Source organism: Felis catus, chromosome B1 (assembly GCF_018350175.1).
Source record: "Felis catus isolate Fca126 chromosome B1, F.catus_Fca126_mat1.0, whole genome shotgun sequence".
Lineage (NCBI taxonomy): Eukaryota > Metazoa > Chordata > Mammalia > Carnivora > Felidae > Felis > Felis catus.
The window spans coordinates 79,120,517-79,143,817 of record NC_058371.1 but is presented as its reverse complement, the minus strand read 5'-3'; the positions used below and the strand labels follow the sequence as shown (position 1 = coordinate 79,143,817).

Below are 23,301 nucleotides of genomic sequence, written 5' to 3'. Positions count from 1 at the left end.
TTGTAACCTGTTTTGGCCAATGGCATAGGAGCAAACTTGATGCAATCGGAGGCTTGAAAAGTGTTATACCTTCCCCCTCCTTCCTTAGTAGAGCCTTGCCTTTACCATGAAAATTCGCCTAGGCTGGTCCGCTGGAGGATGAGAGGCCACGCGGAGCAGAACTATCACAGACCAGTCGGACTGCTGCTTAACTGCAGATGCCCCATGAGGCCAGATTCCGCGGAGCCTGGTCCAGGTCGGCAGAACCCTCCCAGCTGATTTGTAAACTCACTAGAAATAACAAATGGTTGATTCAAACCCCGCTACGTTTTGGGGTGGTTTGCAGCTACCCACCTGCTACTCTGCTCCGTGGTTTGCTTTGCTTTGGATATAGTCTTGGTCCATGCTGACCGTTAAGATCATATTCTAATCTTCTCTTATCCAGTGTTGTTGGGAAAGCCACAGTGTTACTTCCAAGAAAACTGCTGCACTGACAATTGGAGGGCTTGAAATTAAAGTGCCAGGGAGACTTGTAATCAAGTCATTTTAGTCTGTGTACACTCACAGTTTATAAAAAGTATGTTAGAGCTGACTTTAACATAGAGGGACAATGTTTTCTATTTGATTGAGGGGCATTCAACACACAGAAGCAAACAAACCCCTAATTATAGATGCATCACTGCGCATAATCTTCACTGCTCTGGTGTGCAGTGGCTGGCTGTCTCAGGGGAAGAGTCTTCGTTCTCAGCTAAGGATTCCTAAACGTGCAGCTGGATTCTTTGGGTCTGAGAACACTTTTAGAAAATCTCAGAAATAGAGTGACACTTGTCCCAAGAATGAGTCCGCTCCATTCAGAAAGGACACCCACTCTAATTAAAAGGGAGCATGCTGGGGTGGTCGTTATTTAAAGTTAGGGGCTCTTGGTGAAAAGCCTTGCTCCCTAGTAGGTCAAATTCTGTTAGCTTTAAGATATAAAATTAACTGCATGTACAGATGTTTTAGAAACAAATTTGTGCTTACCACTCTAAAACTGTTTCTCTCCCGTTCTGTGTTTAATGGCCATGTTGTGTTCCAGAAATCTATCATGTTAGAACAAAGTTGAATGTTTAATGCTCAACTAGTCTTCTCTTTCTGGAAGCAAATAGTTTCATCTACCAGTTAAATGACATGTTAAAAATGAACTTGAAATTATCTGGTGGGAAATATATGTTTTCTAATTTTAAGATGAGCTGATAATTGTTTGCTGCTCTTCTGTGGTCCATATTATATGTGTGAAATTAAGGGGAGCAGCCTGTAAGGAGTGTGAGAAGCATTATGGCCGGTGGGGAGCCAAGTCTCTTGGCCCAAGAGGATCTAATGGGAAGGAGCAAAGCAGAACTGCATGGAGGAAGAACTCTGGAGTCAGGTGGGGCATCTGGTCTACTCAGGTCAGTCTCAAAGTCTGAAAAATGAATGATCGAGCTTTCCTACGGCTGTGAAGATAAAGGAGGCAATGTACACAGAGTGTTTAGTAGCAGTTATTGTTATCAAACTGTTACAGGTTGTTTTAGTGACCCCAAATATTAGCACTGAGAAATAAACATCTAATTAGTCCCAAAAGAGTATAATGGACATGTGGCTACTGGGGGGGGGGGGGGGCTTTAACACAGGGGGCAGAAATGTTACTCTATCTTGGATGTAGGCAGAAGTGCAAGTTATCAGAGGGACACAAAAATCCAGGTGTTCCTACGGACATTCAAATGAAATGTTTCCAAAACAACAGGTGATTAAAGTAAAGGATTTATTGTAATCTGCTTACAGTCCTTTGCAAAGACAGACATATGTTTTTGCATAAAGATATAAATTGCTTCATTTTAAACTAATTTAGTGTTTTTTAATTATATGAAGAAGTTTTGGTGAAATATGAATTGTACCAAACCAAGATTTTTAAGAGCAATATGGTACAAAAATAAGAGCAGACACACAATTTGGACTGGGACAGGCATTCAACAGTGAATTTAGAATATGGCTTTGCTGTTTAATCAAGCAAAGTTACCTGGAGACACATAAAGAGCCAGTAACTTTGTTAATACAAAAAGCTGATGCAGACTGTCTCCATCCCAAACCTGGTTACAGTGAAATTCCAATTTCATAAAACCTAAGTCTTGAGCTAAAAGCTGCTCTTGTAAGCCATTTCTTTTCTAGAAACTCCCAGTCTGCATGCTGAGTACTTATCACCTTCCAAGTGTGGCTTTCATATTGCTGTGCATGTAAGTTGACTATATTTAAAGATCTGCCTATAAATTAAATTACTGAAATTGCAAATTATGTAAGAAAAAGTCCTCCCTCTGAATGCAGCTTTCACAGGCTTCCCCTTGCATAAGGCAGGTGTCTTCTGAAAGACAAGGTAATGTTGCCTGCATGGTGAACCCTGGAGAAAAGTGGTGATCCCAATGCTGCCTTCTCCTGGCTTCTCCAGCTACAGCTTTTAGGTTCTGGAAAATAATGTGATTTCACTGAGTACCTGATGATTATCGTCACTTTTAAAAGACTAATTTGGCCTCTGTTCAAAGTAGTTTATTTAGTGCAATCATATTGTTAAGTTTCCCCAAAGATATATAGGTTTGTGATCTGGGGCAAGAGAAAAGCGATAAATTGCATCAGTGCCAAACAGATTAATGAATTAAAAATTTTAGTGCCACTGTCTTGCTTATATGATCTGTAGTTATTTTTTTTTTCCAAAACTGTTTATGTATAAAATTTATTTTTAAAACCTACCTTTTAAAAATCTAAAAACCCTCTAATTATCGTGCGGTCTCCACGCCACTCTGACCGGACCGTGCCAAAATGCATCTTCCCAGTGCGTCCTGCAATGGCCTATGTGTTCCCATGACCAGTTCCGGGAGTGCAAAACCCCTTTCCAAGACCAGACCTCCGCCGATGTAGAGAGTGCATGGAATTTCTTTCCCAAAGGAGAAAATCCAATTTTCTACAATGGGATGAGACTCAGCTCTCTGGGCCATGGCATTTCCGGTCTCACTCTCCTGGAGCCGATTCTGATTCTGCTTCGTGAGGAAGAAAGGAAAAGAGGCAACTCTCCTAAAGCTGCGGCACTCCCGGACACCCTCTCGCACGTGTGTTGTCAGGTGACCCCTTGGAGGAGCTGCGGGCACCACAGCCTGTCGCTCCCGGACGGAAGCAGGATGGAGCAGAAGCCAGAAACCGTGCTCAAGTCCCAGAACACCCCAAGCGGGAGACCAGAGACAAAACAAAAGTACAGAAAAGGTAGAAAGGCTTAGAGACAACCAAAGAGGTTTAAGTGTGGTTATTTACAACAGAGACTGTAAAATGGTAAATTAGATATGAAGCTAAAAAAGGCACAGCTTTCCCTTTCTTAAATACACTGTAAACGGTTCATTATGCATGCAGAACATTTCACTTTACAAAAAAAATTTTTACCTTGTTTAGACAAAGATAGTACTTAAATAGTCTCCAGCAAAATAGAATTCTTTCAAAAATACTTTCCCCTTCATCCTATCAACCATTAAAGTTTTTTTTTTTTTGTTTTGTTTTTTGTTTTTTTTTGTATGTGTCTCATTTACAAAAGTTCCTTATACCTTATTTCAGGTCCTTCACAATTGATACATACAGTAATGTACAGCACAGCAAAAGACTGCAAAAAATTATTTGTAAAGCCAACACAATAGATACTAGAAATTGAAACCAAGGCATTTAACATCTTATCCATTCTAATTAAATAAATGGACGCTAAAGGGTGTGTATACCAGTGATGCAGAGGAACGCGGGCGAATAAGCCCCCCCGCCACCAAGGGGGCCACTCTTCACCCCACGTGCTCTGTTATTACACAACAGGAATCTGTATATATTTTTTTCTTTTTTTGTGTGTTTTTTTTAAATAACAAAAGAATATTAATGCCCCATATTGACTATACGTTTTATGTGCAACCAAGGGTAAGCTCTAAAAAGTTCGTTAGTCCTTGAACCCTTTTAAAACAAGCGATACCGGAAACTACATGGCATAGTTAAAACTTCCATCTGTTAAAATATCAAAATCAGAGAGTTATTGACTAGATATGGCTTTTCATCCAGAGGAACAGGAACATGTTTCTAAGCGCTGGGGATTGGACAGGGAAGAATCCTTCAGACCGCTCAGGTCTTGCCAAATCCGTGTCAAACTGCTTTCCCGGCTCCGAACCCTTGACGTGATTTTCAACTTGAGAAACTGCTGAACAAGTATGAAGCAACCATCACATGTCAAAAATATGATTCCTTGGGTCCTTCGTGGGTGTAGAATAACATGGGGAAACTTAAGGCAAAGCTCTCCTGGTAAGACGTCTTCCGTCACTTCCTGTGAAAGTAAAGGGGCTTGGCGTTCCCGGACTCCACCTTGGGCAGCTGGTCGCTGATGATCTCCACCAGCATCGCGGGGAACTCGACCTTCAGGGCCTGGGACTCTCGGAAGGTGTAGAAGCAGAATTCCAGCAAGTCATTGACCAGCTGCAACACAGACGGGGAACAGGACAGTGAGGCCTCATCTCCGTCCCCACGCCCCTCTGTGTCCTAACCCTGCTGTAAGCTCAAGAGACTTGCAGAAATCTGACCAGGAAACCGTGGCCGTGAAGCTGCCTAATTTGGCTAAGGCATCTGTTTTGGGGGAGGATGGGGTGCTCATGTCACCATGCCTTTCGTGCAGAACTGATCCCAGCTGAGAACTGAGTGTGCAAATACTGAATATACCAGCGGGAACAGGGTCAGTTACAGAGGTCCTAGTGGTGGGGACACGGAATCGCTCTCCCCAAGTTCTCGTTCGTAAACGTGTGAATTCGGTGGAGCAGGCGTGTATGTGTATCTCTATAAGGTGGTGATGGGGTGGAGGGGCAGGTGGTGCCCAGGCCTTTGCTGGCATGAGTCATGCTTCCTCTAGTCTCGGGTGGGCCCTGTCAGTTGGGGCTGTGGCCACATGCTGGCCTTCATCTTGCCACCTTCTTCTCTCCTTTGGCTTCTCACCCTGAGCCGGGGGGCAGGGTTGAGACTTCTCAGTACCCACCGCTAGCTTTATTAAGGTGTCACTGATGCACTACACTGTGTAAGATTAAGGTGCCCAATGGGCTGATCTGATCCTTCTATATTGCAAAATGATTAACGCCTTCATTGTGTCGTATAATTACCATTTTTTTTTTGTGGTAAGGAAATTTAAGCTCTATCTACCCAGCAACTTTCAAGTAACAAATACAGTATTAGCTATAATTATCATGCTGTATTTCATATTCCCAGAACTTATTTTGTTAGAACTGAAGTCTGTGCCCTTCGACCACCGTCCCTCCATTTCCCCTTTCCTTACTTAACACCACTCTATTCTCTGTTTCTGTGAGTTTGGGTTTTTTTTTTTTAGGTTTCATATATAAGTAATGTCATACAGTAGGATGTATAATCTTTCTTTGTGTGACTTCACTTAGCATAATAGCCTCAAGATCCATCCATGTTACTGCCAACAGCGGGACCTCCAACTTTCTCACGGCTGTGTGTTTGTGTATTTCTTCTCCATTCTCAGCCGCTTTCTATTTCAGGCTGATTGTGGAGAGCAAACAGCAAGGGCCACCTCCATGCCTACTTGCCTGTCCAGCTATTTTTCCTACTTGGTGACCCAAGGACCTTTTCCATCCTCCAGGACCTGAACTACTCCCAATTCTGTAAGTTAAAAAACCCAATTATCCACAAATGCGATATACCATTATTTCCATACCTCACTGTAGGAAATTTTTGGCCATTTCCCACTGTATTAAAGCAGACAATATTACAGGTCATAAAAGAACTCTGTAGTCTTAATAAAATGATGGTAGTGAAAATACCATCTATAACTTTCCCTCAGGGTTTTTTTTTTTTTAAACTCAATTTACAATCTTAAGAATAGTAAATAACTGTATGGCAAAGGCCTTTAATACAAAAAAAAAATGTCATCAGGAAAAGTATCTGGTGCGTCTGTTTGTGCCTGTCTATGCCCTCTGTCTGCAGAGGGACATTACCCTAATGAGGTTCCAAGGACTGTGAAAGCTTTAATAAGTCTCATTCACTCACAGAAGGTTGGGGTCAAATAAACTGGAAAACAGCACAAGCCACTGTCCAGTCTGGGCACGTTCACATCTCTGCGCTTGCGTTGTGAACGCTCTCAGTTTCTGTATCTGTAAAATGGGGGATCTGCCTCCCAGGGTTGTTTAAGAGGATGGAATGAGTGAACTGCCATAAAGCAAGTACAATATGGATGCCAGTTCTCAGTCAAGATGTTGACAGGTAGTGCTGGTAAAACCCCTCTGATTCCATCCTCCCAAGTGGTCCCAAACTCTTTAAGCCACAAAACATCCTTTTTCTCTATGGGACACAGTTTGCAAAATCTGCTGTGGGTCATCTCTGTATAATTTTGTATCCCTTCTATAAATTGAGGGGCAGGAGAATTTTGTGTTTTACCTTTCCAGGAGAGAGATTTTTAGAACTGGGATACCAGATTTCTTACTAATTTTTTTAAGGCAGTGGGCTAGTGGCCGTGAAAGCTAAAAGCTGGGTGCCACTCTCCAGGTGTGGTGCCACGAATGAGTTAGTAGTTTCGACTGCAGAGAACGCCTTTCAGTGGGTGACAGCAGAGCTCTGTGCACCAGCTGCCGGTACAAAGAACCAAGTTTAAGTTCATCCTGATCCCTCCCCCCATCCTGCCCCCAAGGTCTCTCTGTGTGGTGCCTGCAGGGCTATAAAGGAGAATGATTTTTCCTTTTAAAGAATGTTAACCTCCATTTAAAATTGTACCAAAAGGGAGTGTCTGGGTGGCTCAGTCATTGAGCGTCCGACTTGGGCTCAGGTCATGATCTCATGTTTCGTGGGTTTGAGCCCTGCATCGGACTCTGTGCTGACAGCTTGGAGCCTGCTTCGGATTCTGTGTCTCCTTCTCATCTCTGCCCCTCCCCCGTTCATGCTCTGTCTCTCAAAAATAAAGAATTAAAAAAATTTTTTTAAATAAAATTGTACGAAAAAGAATAAAGTACCTAGGGATCAGCTTAACGAAGGAGGTGAAAGACCAGTACTCTGAAAACTATAAAACACTGATAAAAGAAACTGAAGATAACACAAACAAATTGAAAGATATTCCGTGCTCATGGATTGGAAAAATACTGTTCAAATGTCTATACTACCCAAAGCAATCTGCAGAATTAATGCAATCCCTATCAAAATACCAACAGCATTTTTCACGGTACTAGAACAAACTATCCTACAATTTGTATGGAACCACGAAAGACCTCAAGTAGCCAAAGCAGTCTTGAAAAAGAAGAACAGGGGCGCCTGGGTGGCGCAGTCGGTTAAGCGTCCGACTTCAGCCAGGTCACGATCTCGCGGTCCGGGAGTTCGAGCCCCGCGTCAGGCTCTGGGCTGATGGCTCAGAGCCTGGAGCCTGTTTCCGATTCTGTGTCTCCCTCTCTCTCTGCCCCTCCCCCGTTCATGCTCTGTCTCTCTCTGTCCCAAAAATAAATAAACGTTGAAAAAGAAATTAAAAAAAAAAAAAGGAAAAGAAAAAGAAGAACAAAGCTGGAGGTATCACAATTCTGGATTTCAAGATACACTACAAAGCTACAGTAATCAAAACAATACAGTACTGGCACAAAAACAGATCATAGCTCAATGGAACAGAGTAAAGGGCCCAGAAATAAACTCATGCTTATATAGTCAATTAACCTATAACAAAGGAGACAAGAATATGCAACGAGAAATACGGTCTGTTCAATAAGTGGTGCTGGGGAAACTGGACTACCTTTCTTATACCATACACAAAAAATGAACTCAAATGGATTTGAGGACTGAATTGGAGACCTGAAACCATAAAACTCCTAGAAGAAAACGTAGGCAGTACTCTTTGACACTAGCCTTCACAACATGGTGGAGAGACGGGCAAAATGAAGAGGGGCGGGAGACACAGGCTTCCAGCTATGGAATGAGTAAGACATGGGGATGAAATGTACAGAATGGAGAATACAGTCATTGGTATCGTCAATACAACGCTGCACGGTGACAGGTGGTAGCTATCCTTGTGGCGAGCACAGCATAACATACAGACTTGTCCAGTCACTACGTTGTACACCCAAAACTAATGCAACATCGTGTGCCAACTATACTTCAATAAAAAAAAAAAGGGAGACCGCTCACTTTCTAGGCAACATCAACCCCCCCTTAGGCTGGCTCTGCTGCCCTTTTCACTTCTCTGGGGTTGGCCCTAGTTCATGTCCAGAGATGAAGGCTCCCTGTCCCTGGGCCACAGGGCGTTCAGGGAGGTGGAGGTCCTTTTCCATAAGTCATCCTCCGTGTGTGTCCATCCAGGTTACGGAGTACCTGCTCTGGGCCGGGCACAGAGAAACCATGACAAACACAACAAAGCCTTGGTCTCAGGGTGTCTATGTTCTGCTCTGCCTGAGAGAAAATGATAAATGCGGTCAGGTGCCGGCAGTGCAAGAAGGGACAGAGGAGGTGCTAGTTTTGGAAGGGTGATCCAAGTGCCAAGGGGGCGGTGGCTGATGACCTGAAGGAGGTGGAGCGGAGCTGTACAGCCATCAGGGTGGGTGTGGGGTCGCTCAGAGGGTTCAGAGCAGTGCAAAGCTCGTGAGGCGGCACCTGTTAAGCGACCAGCTGACATTTGAAACAAGTTACCTGGCAGGGCCAGGGCCACTTAAGGTTTATATTTGTAAACATGCCAAGTTGCGTATGCGATAGGAGATGAGAAGCAGAGTAAATCAGGTCTTGAGCACCAGGCAGCACACACGGGAGCACCTCTGGGACCCTGTTAATGGGGACACACCTACCTTTAACACCTCATGAGCATCACCTAGGAGATGCTGAGGGGAGAGACCAGAGCCCAGGGCTCAGCTGTCATCCCTGACAGGTTGGCTGAGGACAGGTGTCCCTAACCAACCATGCATATTAACCTGGGGCTGGCATTTCACAAGCGCCTCTGTTCCACAGACTGAGACAGCAGTTCCTTTCCTGTCATGAGCGGACACCCAGGGCTTCTGTTTACAGTGAACGCCTCAGCCAGCTGCAGAGGGATGAGGGCTTTCCTGGGGCACAGGGGGTAGGCCTGGCAGCCTGGGATTGGGTATCTCGCCCTGTGAACACCTGGGAGTCAGGGGACTCCATCACTCTCTCAGGAAAGGGCTCACCCCTCGCTGCTGAGGCGGCCAAGATGCCCACGGGGCCGGGAGCGCCCAGAAAGCGCTGGCTGCTTCAGGAGTCTGCCTGGCCCACTCCTCCTGAGGCAAAGCTGAAGACCTCTGCAGGCCTCAACCCAGCAGGACCCGAGCCAACAACTAACCGTGGCTGGTGAGGTGAAAGGTTCTTTGGGAGAATCGAAGCCAGGCGCTCCTGGTCACCGGGCGAGGAGAACATGTGCCAGTCTGATCCAGGTTGCAGGTTCTGCCTGCCAAGTGTTCATTGGCCCACAAAGGCCTCCCACCGCCCTCCCCAACCTTGGCCTGCTGCACCCTGTGGGTCAGGGGCTTTTAGGACAGGACCCATGCGTACCCGGCCCTTAACAGGTGTCTGAGGTGGGCTGCTGCAGTACAAGGGCAGCGCACGTACTGGAGCACACAGGGCACAGGAAGGGCGAAGCTGCACGCGGCCAGAGCGCGAGGAAGCGGGGACTGGGCCCTGGCAGCTAAGCAGGAATTACACAGCAAACAGCTAGGTGGGCAGGGATGCTGACCAGTCAGAATGAACACAGGTGCATGAGCCAAACTTCTGTGTCACAGCCACGTGTCTAGCAGTCCTGCTGTTCACATGCACAGGTGTCTCCCAAGTGTCATCCTGGTACAACGCGCACACACAATAGGGCAGGGCCCCCGCCTGAGCCCAGAGCAGCCAGGAAACATGGGTGCAGACAAGCACCACGCACATGCCATCCTCAGACACCATCCGCTGTCCCAGGTACAGAGCTGGTGGGGGAAGCCGTAGTCACACCTGGCAGCTGGCCCTGCGTGGAGGCTGTGTATCACTAAATGAACATAGCTTCCGTCTGAACCTCGAACCACCATTCCCACTATGAAGGCAGAAGCCACCAGGGAAGAGCTCGGTTTGTCACGACCTGCTCCCATTCTGGTGCACCACGTGGGGAGAGCCAGACCGTCTCAAGAGCGGCCTTTAACGTGAGGTTACTTCAAGACAACTGTGTGGACAGCCCTTCAGAGATAATCCAGCAGTTCCCTTGGATATTCACTTGGTAAGGAATGATTTCTCAAAAGTATCACTCTCTCTCTTTTCCAGCGAGGTGAGTACTGGCTTCTTCTGCTTGTTTTCTGGGTTCTTTCTTTCCACATCCCTCGCTCCCTGCAGTCACCCCTGGCCCAGGCCTACCTGGAGCCCCAGCCTGAAGGAGCCTTCCTCTCCTCCGAACTCACAGATGCCACCTGCTGTCCTTCTAAGTTGATAATTAGCCATGGAGCCAGGTGGCACAACCTTCTCTTTTTTCTGGTGGATCACATCTCCTATCGATGTAACTTTTCACATTTCCAGGTCCCGAGGCAGCCTGCAAGCTCCCTGAAGGCAGGGACCGCCTACCTACTCAGCCCCACGGCATCCCGGAGAGGCCCCCTTCCCATTCCTTCCATGCAGCCCTGGTGAGGGGCTGAGGGCTGCAGGGACCAGAGCTACTGCTGCTGCGGCCTTGCTCCTGTGTTTCTGTGATTTCTTCCAAACTCTGAAGTGCTCAGAGTTAACGAATATCAACAGTGTTTTCTTAGGGCAACGTGTCGCTGGTTTTAATCAATGAACCAAAACACCAACTGGGCACTTTAAATAGGCATCCTCACTTTAGTGCCACTAAGTAAATAATGCAGGACTCAAGACATAAAGCTAACCTTTTTCATCTTTCTCTCTGAGTCTGATTTCCTTCAACTCATTTATTGCTGGGTTTTAATGTGACTTCATATGTAGGCTATGCCAGAGGTGCCAGGAGCCCCAGTCACTGCTCACTGTGATTAGAGGGACAGGCATAGGGAGGGGGGTGGTCACAGCTAGAGAGATAAAAGCTCTATTACCCTGTTGGCCTGTCAGCATGAATGCCCTAACTGCAATGAGAAGAAAGACCTGATGCCTTGATACTGGTTCCCACCAGCCGTTCCTGGCAAATACCAGACTAGAGGGAGAGGCAAGAACCCTAATTATAATCAGAAATGAGTCTCACATTATTAGGAATCAGAGAAAAGTCCTGTGCACTGACTTTTCATTCTACACAAAATGTATCTGTGGGGATCACAGAAGTTTAGCTAGATGCCAGGCATAATTTATCCAGCCTGAAGGGCCATAGCTATCAGGGCAGTGGAGGAGCCTGACAAGGTCTCAAGGCAATGGTGGTATTTTACTCACACTGAAGATGAAGCCATTAAGTTCCATCTCATCACCAGGGGCATGGCCACTCCCACCACAAGCAATGGCCTCTCAGCCCTGTTCTAAGGTCATAGAGTCACTAAGTGATGACAGAACACTTGAATGAAAACAGCCTCTCTGAAATAGGGTCCCACATATTTTCAACAGCATGCTCATTTCTCATGAGCTATCTGATGACTCCAGAACTTTCCCCCAATTAGGATCAAGCTTTTAGCCTGTAATAAGCACTGGGGTGGGGGTAGGTTAAAAGGTTTATTTTCAAGATCAGAATTGTAGCCAGCTACGTTAATAGGGTCAGAGGCAAAAGATACAGAGCTTCACCTCTAAATGCCGTGACACTCATAGAAATGGCTAGCACCTATTTACTCCAGGTGTTCCTGCAATAGTTCTGTGAATACTGGAAAATGTTGCTCAGTGATTGTATAAGGAGTTTGGCCTTCCCACAACTACATGGTCAAGTCATATTTGACAAAGCAGGAAAGACCAATGAAAAAAGTCTCTTCAACAAATGGTGCTGGCAAAGCTGGATGGCAACATGCAGAAATATGAAAGTGGACAACTTTCTTACACCATGCCTAAAAATAAATTCAAAATGGATGAAAGACCTGAATGTGAGATAGGAAAACCATCATAATCCTAGAGGAGAACATAGTCAGCAATCTCTTTGACCTCAGCCACAGCAACTTATTAGACATGTCATCAAAGGCAAGGGAAACAAAAGCAAACATGAACTACTGGGACTTTATCAAGATAAAAAGCTGCAGAGTGAAGGAAACAATCAACAAAACTTAGGCAACCTACAGAATGGGCGAAGATATTTGCAAATGACATATCTGACAGAGGGTTAGTATCCAAAATCTATAAAGGACCTATCAAACACCCCAAAAATAACCCAGTGAAGAAATGGGCAGAAGATATGAATAGACATTTTTCCAAAGAACACATGGCCAACGGACACATGAAAAGATGCTCAACATCACTCATCATCAGGGAAATACAAATCAACCCATGATGAGATACTACCTCATACCTGTCAGAATAGCTAAAATTAACAACACAAGAAACAATAGGTGTTGGCGAGGATGCGGAGAAAGGGGAACTGTCTTGTACTGTTGGTGGGAATGAAAACTGGTATGGCCACTCTGGAGAACAGTATGGAGGTTCCTCAGAACACTGAAAATAGAACTACCCTATAATTCAGCAATTTCACTCTTAGGTAGTTACCCAAAGGATACAGACATATAGATTTGAAGGGGTACATAACATGCATCCCAGTGTTCTTAGCAGTATCATCAACAATAGCGAAACTATGGAGAGAGCCCAAATGTCTGTCGATTGATAAATGAATAAAGAAGATATGGTGTGTGTGTGTGTGTGTGTGTAGGAATATTAGCCATCAAAAGGAATGAAATCTTACCATTTCAATGACATGGATGGAGCTATAATGTATTATGCTAAGTGAAATAAGTCCGAGAAAGACAAATACCATATGATTTCACTCATATGTGGAACTTAAGAAACAAAACAGATCAACACATGAGAAGGGGGAAAAAGAGAAGGGAGGGAAACAAATCACAAGAGTCAAGTCTTAATGACAGAACACAAACCGAGGTTTGATGGAGGGAAGGGGGGTGGGAGATGGGCACTGAAAAGGGCACCTGTGATGAGCCCTATATATAAGTGATGCATCACTGAATTCTCCTGAAACCAATATTGTACTATATGGTAACTTACTAAAATTTAAATTAAAACAAAAAAAGAGTCTGGCCTTCATTCAAAACCCCACTCTCCACCCAGTGCAAGCAGTGTGGAAGATGCCTGCATGTGCACAGGTGGGTGCCTGTGGCCATGTAGGGCTGACTGTTTTTCTCTGGTTGGTGATGCCTCGGTGAAACCTGATGGTAACATGGTACAAGAGTAACAATAGCACCCCAAATTTAGTAGCATTAGCTTCTATACCCAGAAGACAATATAACCTTTTACAACACAGTTTACACTACCATTTCCTTGTGGATTCCTCTTAGAAATCCAGGCCCCACAGTGCCAATACTCTGCTGAGTGCTCTTGGAGGGCTCACCTACAGGATGCGTTTGGGAGCAGTCCTGAAGGCCTCTTAGATGTGACCGAGAGAGAAGACTGAGAAGATATCAGGGAGTGACAGCACCACAGTGACAGAAGGTACCTTTCTGTCCCTCTTTTTCAATGAAGAATGAGTCATCCATCCATGAACAAAAGTGCCTTTGTGGGAGCTGCAGGATCTGGCACCATAGGCCAGGGAACTCAGGAGGAGTCTACATACCTGTGCATCCAGTTATGGGCACAGGTGGAACCCGTGGAGCAGTGAGCCTGCCCCAACTCCTCTTGACATAGTCATGAAAAAACCTAGAGAGTGCTGATCTAAGCTGATACCCACGGACAACAGAGAAGGTGCTTAAGCCTAGCTTTTATGAAGGGAGATTCCAGCACACCAACGGAGCAAAAACAAGTTTGGACACAGCAGAGATGGTAAAAAGCACTTTACCAACGCTGTCCTCACCCCCACCAAAGCAACATTGCACTGGGCTAAACTATCAGGTGGTAGTGACCTCTCTCACAGAGAAAAAGAAGAGTAGTGAGTAAGTGTCCAGCTACCCACAGTGGTATGGAATGCAGCTGGAGGAACCCATTCCTCTCCAGGAGCACTCAGAGTACCTAGGTGGGATCTCCACGATGGAGGAAAGAAAGATAAGAATATCAAAGGACACTAAAGGGACTCAGGGCCTGCTGCCTGCACACAGCGGGAAGTCCGATCATGAGCTTCTCAGAGTACTACACCTGAGGATCTCCCTACCAGGCCTGTGGGCAACCCTAATGCCCCAAGGACTAAATCTATATCTCCCTCCACTCTGCAGGTGGCTCCTTGTACACACTTCTGAGTGTGGTGGCAAGAGCAAGCTCCTTGGGAGTGTGCTTGAAAAACAGGCCAGGGTCTGTGGACTAGGGAGAAACCACAAACTTGAGCTATAGCACCGTCTTCTGCAAAATAAAACAAAGGTTTCCGATAGCCAGCCTGGTGAGTTGTAAGAACCAAAGATGTAAAAGCTTAAGAATTTTGCCACAAGAGGGAGCAAGAAGAGTGGAACAGGTGTACCCATACAAAGGCCAAGAAAACCCTAGATGGCAATAGCACTAATGAGCTGAATACCCAATGTGAAGGCAACAAGCAAAGATTTAAAGAGGTGGCTGCTACTTCAAATGTGAAAGCAGCAATGCAAAACTACAAAGAACATGAAAAATCAAGGAAATGTGTCATCACCAAAAAATAATAATTCTCAAATAACAGAGCTCAGAGGCATAGGATTTTGGATAAAGAATTCAGTATCAGTATTGAAGAAACTCAATGAGGTACCAAAAAAACTCTAAGGACAGTTGAAATCACACACACACACACACACGTGAGCATGCGCATTCAAGATGAGATATTACCAAAGAGCTATAAATCATAAAGGGAACCAAGCAGAAATTCTGGAGCTGAAGAATTCAATAAATGAAATGACAAATGCAGCAGAGTAGAGCAAATGGAAGACAGAATAAGTGAATTAGAGAAAAGAAATTTTGAAATAACCAAGTTAGAAGAGAACAAAGAAAAAAAAGAAGGAAAAACTGTGAAGAAAGCCTACATGATCTAATGGGGTTTCATGAAAAGAACATACAATCAGGATTACACAAAGAAAATAGAGAAGGGGACAGAAAGTTTATTTAAAGAAATAAGAGCTGATAGGATGCTTGGGTAGCTTAGTTGGTTGAACGTTCAACTTTGGCTCAGGTCATGATCTCATAGTGGATGAGTTTGAGCCCCACATCAGCCTCTGTGCTGACAGCTCAGAGCTTGAAGCCTGCTTTGAGTTTTGTGTCTCCCTCTCTCTCTGCCCCTCCCCTGCTCACGTTTTGTCTCTCTCTCTCAAATATAAACATTAAAAATTTTTAAAATACTATTAAAGAAGTAAGAGCTGAGAAGTTCCTAAACGTGCAAGGGAACTGGACATCCAAGTTTACAGAGCTATAGAAAATCACCCAATTATCTCAATGCAAAAACACCTTCTGCAAGACACATTATAATGAAACTATCAAAAAATTGGAAATAAAGAATGCTAAAAGTATCGAGGGAAAAAACCTTATAACCTACAAAGGAACCACCATTAAACTGTCAGCAGATTTCTCAAAAGAAACACTACATGTCAGGTGAGAGTGGAAGGTCATATTCAAAGAATATGAATTGAAAGAAAAAGAAATTGCCAGCCAACAATGCTATATCTGACAAAGTTATCCTTCAGATATGAAGGAGAAACAGAGACTTTCCTAGACCAACAAAAGCTGAAGGAGTTCCTTCAGCACTAAATCTGCTTTGTAATAAATGCTGAAAGTTCTTCAGGCTGAAATAAACTGACACTAATCAGCAACATGAAAATACACGAAAGCATACACCACACTAGTAAAGGTAAAAAATCCGACTTTGGATGGTATGTTAACCACTGAACTGCAGTATAAATGTCCAAGGAAAAAAGTATTAAAAATAATTATAGCTACTATAATTTAATAAACATACAACATAAAAAGAGGTAAACGATACCAGAAATATACAAGGGGGAGTAAAGGGCGAAGTGTTTATAGACAATTGAAGTTAAGTTGCTATCAGTTTAAAATGGCCTGTTTTATTTATGAGATGTCTTATGTAAGCCTCATGGTAACCACAAAACAAAAACAAAAACCTAGAGTAGATGCACTAAAGATAGAAAAGGGGGAAGCAGAGCATACCGCCATAGAAAATTATGCATTTACAAAGGCAGTGAAAGGAAACAATGGAAAAACAAAATATCAGAAAACAGTAAGATGGCATTATAAGATCTTACACAGCAATAATTTTAAATGTAAATGGATTGAATTAAGCAATCAGAAGGCAGAGTGGCTGGATGAATAAAAAATGACTCAACTATATGATGCCTACAAGAGATTTGCTTCAGCTTTAAGGACATACATAGCTCTGAATGAAGAGAGAGAAAAAGACATTCCATGCCAGTAAAAAACGAGAGTAAGGTAGCTATACCTACATTAGACAAAACAGACTTTAAGCCAAAATGGTAACAAGAGACAAAGGTCAATATATAATGAGAAAAGGGTCAATTCACCAAGAAGATATAACAATCAGACACACACACACACACAATATTGGAACACCTAACTGTATTAAGCAATAGATCTGAAGGAAGAAACAGACAACAATACAATAATAGTGGGGGACTTCCAATACTCTACTTTCAGTAATAGACAGATCATCTAGACAGAAAACCAACATTTACATTGGGCCTGAACCACACATTAAGCCAAATGGACCTGACAAAGATTTGTGGAACATTCCATCCAACAGAAGAATACACATTCTTCTCACGTGCACGTGGAACATTTTCCAGAATAGACCACATGACAGAACACAAATCAAGTCTTGTGAATTTAAGATGACTGAAATCATACCAACTCATCCTTTCTGACCAAAGCGGTATGAAACCAGAAATCAAAACAAGAGGAAAGCTGAAATATGTGAAAAGCTACAAATATGTGAAAATTAAATACTCTTGAACAACCAATGGGTCAAAGAAGAAATCAAAAGGAAATAAAATATCTCAAAACAAATGAAAATGGAAACACACTGTTCCAAAACCTATGGGATGCTGCAAAAGCAGTTCTGAGAGGGAAGTTTATAGTTATAAATGCATATATTAAGAAACTAAAGGGATCTGAAAAAAACCTAACTTTATATCTCAAGGAACTATAAAAAGAAGAACTAAGCCGCCAGTTAGCAAATGAAATTAATAACAAAGATTAGAGTGGAAATAAATGAAACAGAGACCAGAAGAATAATAGAAAAAAAAATCAGTGAAACTAAGAGCCGGTTTTCAAAAAAAAGTCAAATTGAGAAACTCTAGCTACACTAAAAAAAATAGGATTCAAATAAATAAAATCAGAAATGGAAGAGTGACATTTCAAGTGATACTACAGAAATACAAAGGATATGAGAAACTACTATGAACAAATTAAATGCTAGCAAATTGGATAATCTGGAATAAATGATAAATTCTTGGGAACATACAGTCTGCCAAGAGTGAATTGGGAATAAAGAGAAAATATGAACAGACTGACAATACATGAGGTGATTAATTAGTGATTAAAAAGCTCCCAACACAGAAAACTCCAGGACCAAATGTCTTCACGAGTGAATTCTACCAAACATTTGAAGAAGAACTGATGTCAATTCTTCTCAAACTCTTCCCAAATTGAAGAAGGAACACTTCTAAACTCATTTTATGAGAGCAGAATTACCCAGATACCAAAGGCAGATAAGGACACTATAAGAGAACTATAGACTAATGTCCCTGATGAATACAGATACAAAAATTCTCAACAAAATAAAAGCAAGCCAAATTCAGCAATGCATTAAAAGGATCACACATCTGGGAACGCAAGCTGGTGCAGCCACTCTGAAAAACAGTATGGAGGTTCCTCAAAAAACTAAAAATATAACTACCCTACAACCCAGCAATTGCACTACTAGGCATTTATCCAAGGGATACAGATATGCTGTTTTGAAGGGGCACATGCACCCCCATGTTTATAGAAGCATTATCAACAATAGCCAAAGTATGGAAAGAGCCCAAATGTCCATCGATGGATGAATGGATAAAGAAGAGGTGGCATATATATATAAAATGAAGTATTGCTCAGCATCAAATAGAATGAAATCTTGCCATTTGCAACTATGTGGATGGAACTGGTGGGTACTATGCTAAGTGAAATCAGAGAAAGACAAAAATCATATGACTTCACTCATACAAGGACCTTAAAAGACAAAACAGATGAACATAAGGGAAGGGAAACAAAAATAATATAAAAGCAGGGTGGGGGACAAAACAGAAGAGACTCATAAATATGGAGAGCAAACTGAGGTTTACAGGAGGGGTTGTGGGAGGGGGGATAGGCTAAATGGGTAAGGGGCACTAAGGAATCTACTCTTGAAATCATTGTTGCACTATATGCTAACTAATTTGGATGTAAATTAATGAAAAATAAAACAAGTTAAAATAAAAAATAAAATAAAAGGATCACACATCATGACCAAGTGGGATTTATTCTAGGAATGCAAGGATGGTTCAACATACATAAATCAATAAATGTGTTACACTACATTAATAGAATGAAATATAAAAATCATGACCATTTAAATAGATGCAGAATAAACATTTGAAAAAATGAAACATATTTTCATGATAAAAGCCCTCAACAAATTGGTTCTGTAAGGGACATGCCTTAACATAATAAAAGCCACATATGACAAACCCATAGCTAACATACTCAATTGTGAAAAATTGACAGCTTTTCCTTTATGATGAGGAAAAAGACAAGGGTGTCCTCTTTTATTCAACATAGTAATGGAAGTCCTAACTATATCAATTAGGAAAGACAAAGAAATAAAAGGCATTCAAATCAGAGAGGAAGTAAAATTGTTATTTGCAGATAATATGACCTTATGTATAGAAAACGCTAAAGACTCAACCTCAAACTGAATCAATGAATTCAGTAAATTTGCAGGAGATAAAATCAACGTATAGAAATGAGTTGCATTTCTATAAAATAACAACAAAACATTGGAAAAAGAAATAAAACTATTCCATTTGCAATAGCATTCAAGCAATAAAATTATGACTAAATTTAACAAAGGAAATGAAAGACCTGTACAATGAAAATTACAAGAATTTGATAAAAGAAATCGAAGATACACGTGCAAAGATATCCTGTGTTCATAGATCAGAAGACTTGTTATTAAAATGTCCTTACTACTCAAAGACATTTCCAGATTCAACACAACTGCAATTAAAAATTTAATGGCATTTCTCATAGAAATTTTTCAAAATCCTAAAATTTATACAAAACCATAAAAGACTCTGAATAGCTAAAGTTATCATGAGAAAGAAGAAGAAATCTGGAGGCACTGTACTTCCTGATTTCAAATTATACCACAGAGCTATGCAGTAATTTCAATATGTGGCTATTATAAATATAGCAAATAGAGCGATGGAATAGTGAGCCTAGAAGTAAACCCCTACATTTATAGTCTACTAATATTTGATAAGGGAGCCAAGGAAACTCAATAGGGAAAGGATGATCTCTATAACAAATAGTATTGAGAAAATTGGATAACTATCTTACACCATACACAAACATGGGTTGAAGACTTAAACATACAACCTGATACCATTAAACTCCTAGGAAAAAAAGGGCACCGAGGCGGCTCAATTGGTTAAGTGTCTGACTCTGATTTTGGCATAGGTCATGATCTCACTGTTCCTGAGATCGAGCCCTGCCTCGGGCCCTGTGCTGACAGCACAGAGCCTGCTTGGGATTCTCTCTCTCTTTCTCTCTCTCTCTGCTCCTCCCTTGCTTGTGCTTTCTCTCTCTCTCAAATAAATTAATAAACATAAAAAAAAAAACTCCTAGGAAAAAATATAGGAAAGAAGCTCCCTAACATTGGTCTTGGCAATTTAGATATGACACCAAAATCACAAATAACAAAAACAGAGTTCAACAGGTGGGACTACATAAAACTGAAAAGTTTCTGCACAGCAAAGGAAACAATAAAAAGAGAGAAAAGGCAAACTGTTGAATGGGAGAAAAATATTTGCAAAATCATACACCAGAGAAGGGGTTACTATCAAAAATATATAAAGAACTCATCCATCTCAATAACAAAAAAACAAACCAATTAAAAATAAAAACTAAAAATGAACAAACAAAAAAACCACATACACAAAAACATGGCAGAAGAACTAAACAGATATTTTTCCAAAGAAGGCATCCACATGGTCAACAAGTATGTGAAAAGATGCTCAGCATCACTAAATATCAGGAATGCAAATCAAAACCACAATGAGATAATACCTCTCACACTTGTTAGAATGGTTGTCATCAAGAAGACAAGAGAGGCGCCTGGGTGGCACAGTCGGTTAAGCGTCCGACTTCAGCCAGGTCACGATCTCGCGGTCCGTGAGTTCGAGCCCCGCGTCAGGCTCTGGGCTGATGGCTCAGAGCCTGGAGCCTGTTTCCGATTCTGTGTCTCCCTCTCTCTCTGCCCCTCCCCCGTTCATGCTCTGTCTCTCTCTCTGTCCCAAAAATAAATAAACGTTGAAAAAAAATTAAAAAAAAAAAAAAAAAGAAGACAAGAGATACCAAGTGTCGGTGAGGATGTGGAGAAAAGGGAACACTTGGTGCACTGTTGGTGGGAATGCAAAGTGGTTTAGCCACTATGGAAAACAGTATGGAGACGCCTCATAACATTAAAAACAGAACTACCATGTGATCCAGCAACCCCACTCTTGGATATATAATCCAAAGGAAAGGAAAACAGGATATGGAAGAGATCTCTGCACTCCCATGTGCACTGCAGCATTATTCACAATAGCCAAGGTATGGAAACAACAATAGATGTATAGATAAAGAAGATGGGGTAAATATACACATACACACAAAGGGATATTACTATTCAGCCATGAGAAAGAAGGAAATCTTGCCATTGGTAATAGCATGGATGGCCCATAAGGGCCATTATACTAAGTGAAACAAGGCATATAGGGAAAGACAAATATATATATATGTAGAATCTAAAAAAGCTGAACTTGATGGCAACTTAGGAAGATCCTGAATTCATCTCCTCTCATGGACACACCAAATCTATACCTACATATACAGGAATTCCTCCTAAGGAAGAACTGAAGGCTGACTGAACAGCTTCTGCACAATAAAGCACTGAGGTACCACACAGAGAACAGCAGGGGAGAGGGAGACACAGTAATGATGGGAACCCCACCCCTAATGTGGCAACCTACAGCAGGGAAGGGATATCACAGATGTGCCACGTATAGATTCATCTGACCCGAGGCACTGCAAAAAACAAAACAAAACAAAACCATCAGTTTAAAAGGCAAGTAGACTGTAAGTGAAGGAAACCCATGTACTAATCCTGAGTGTCTCCCATATGGTGGGGGAATTGCTGTAACTCTCTCCGGGGTCAATGGTGCCGGCAAGAGCCACTGTTTACACTCCCTATCTTGACAGCACAGACAGGAACAGGGACCCAGTACTCTAGCCAGCCTGCTGCCTCAGCAAGCTCTGAGCCCCTAGCTCACACCAGCTCCAGCCACTCCATCAAGGCTGCCCCAGCATGGCCCACATCTGCTTCAGCTCCAGCCATCCCACCAGGGCAGCTCTGGCATCCTGCCAGGGTTCCTGCTATGCAAAATGCCCCGGTCCACGCCTGCCCCAGCTCAAGCCATCCACCAGGGTGACCCTGGTATGAAGCAGCCTGAGACCCGCTGGTCTGTGGCCACTTCAGCCCCAGGTGTCCAGTGCCAGCCCGGCATGAAGCACCCACTTCAGCTCCAGCCATCCCTCCAGGGTGCCCCCTGTGCAGAACACCCTGGGATCCTCCGGCCTGTGCCAGCTCCAGCTCCAGCCAGCCAACCTCAGCTGCCAGGCATACAGAGTCCACATAGGGGACGTTCTTATATAAGGTCACTCCATCAAGACTGGGAGAGGTAACGGTTTCACCTAATAAACAGAAAGTCAAACGAAATGAGGAGACGGAGGAATATGCTCTGAACTAAAGAATAAGACACGGGGCACCTGGGTGGCTCAGTCAGTTAAACATCTGACTTCGGCTCAGGTCATGATCTCATGGTTTGTGAGTTCGAGCCCTGTATTGGGCTCTGTGCTGACAGCTCAGAGCCTGGAGCCTGCTTCAGATCCTGTGTCTCCCTCTCTCTCTGACCCTCCCCTGCTCATGCTCTGTCTCTCTCTTTCTCAAAAATAAATAAAGATTAAAAAAAAATTTAAAAAAAGAGTAAGACAAAACTTCAGAAAATGAAACAGAGGTAAGCAACTTACCTGGTGAACAGTTCAAAGTAATAGGCATAAAGATGCTCACCGGATTTGAGGAAAGAGAGGATGAGCTTTGCGAGAATGTCAACACAGACAGAAAATGTAAACAACAACAACAATCAGAGTTGAAGAATAATGTAAATGAAAAATACAGTAGGGGGGGATCAACAAATTAGAGGATGTGGAAGAGCAGATCAGCATCTGGAAGGCCGGGTGATGGAGAGTTCTCAAGTTGAACAGGAAAAAAAAAAATAAAGGTGAGGCTATTTTAAGGGCCCTGTGGGGCAATATCAAGAATACTAACACTTGCATTATAGGGATCCCAGAAGGAAGAAAGAGAAAGGGGCAGCAAATTTATCTGAAGAAATAACAGCTGAGAACTTCCCTAATCTGGAGAAGGAAACAGATACTCAGGTCTAGGAAGCACAGAGAGGCACCAAACAAGATAAACCCAAAGATGTCCACACCGAGATACATAACTAAAATGGCAAAAATTAAAGAAGGAATGTTACATACCAAGGAAACCCCATAAAGGCCATCAGCTAAGCTTTCTCAGCAGAAACTCTGCAGGTCAAAAGGGAGTGGCACGATACAGGTGAAAGGCTGAAGGGAAAAGACCAAAAATACTCTACCCGAGAAATGACCATTCAGAGACAAAGGAGAGTTTCTCAGACAAACAAAAGTTAAAGGAGCTCTTCACCACTAAACCGATGTTAAAGGGACTTCTTAAAGCAGAAAAGGAAAGGCTGCTAAGTAAAAGAAAATTATGAAAGGCAAAAAAATTTCATTGGTAAAAGCAAACATACAATAAAAATAGTAGGTCAATCACTTATAAAGCTAGAATGAAGATTAAAAGAAAAAAGTAGTAAATCAATTACATCTAAAAATTCAGTTAAGGAATTCACAAAATAAAAGGATATCAAATATGATTATCTGGTTCATAAAACA

General features: G+C 42.7%; 1 protein-coding gene across 2 annotated transcripts in view; it reads right to left on the bottom strand.

Moving 5' to 3' along the window:
- Nucleotides 1–1,742: 1,742 nt before the first annotated feature.
- The window catches only part of NR3C2 (nuclear receptor subfamily 3 group C member 2), a 348,657-nt gene continuing 327,098 nt past the window's right edge, over nucleotides 1,743–23,301 (bottom strand). For both annotated transcript variants that reach the window (XM_019828874.3, XM_003984956.6), the window contains exon 9: nucleotides 1,743–4,476. In XM_019828874.3, coding sequence (XP_019684433.1) covers nucleotides 4,321–4,476 — 156 coding nt within the window. In that variant the 3' untranslated portion in view covers nucleotides 1,743–4,320. The remainder of the gene's footprint in view (nucleotides 4,477–23,301) is intronic.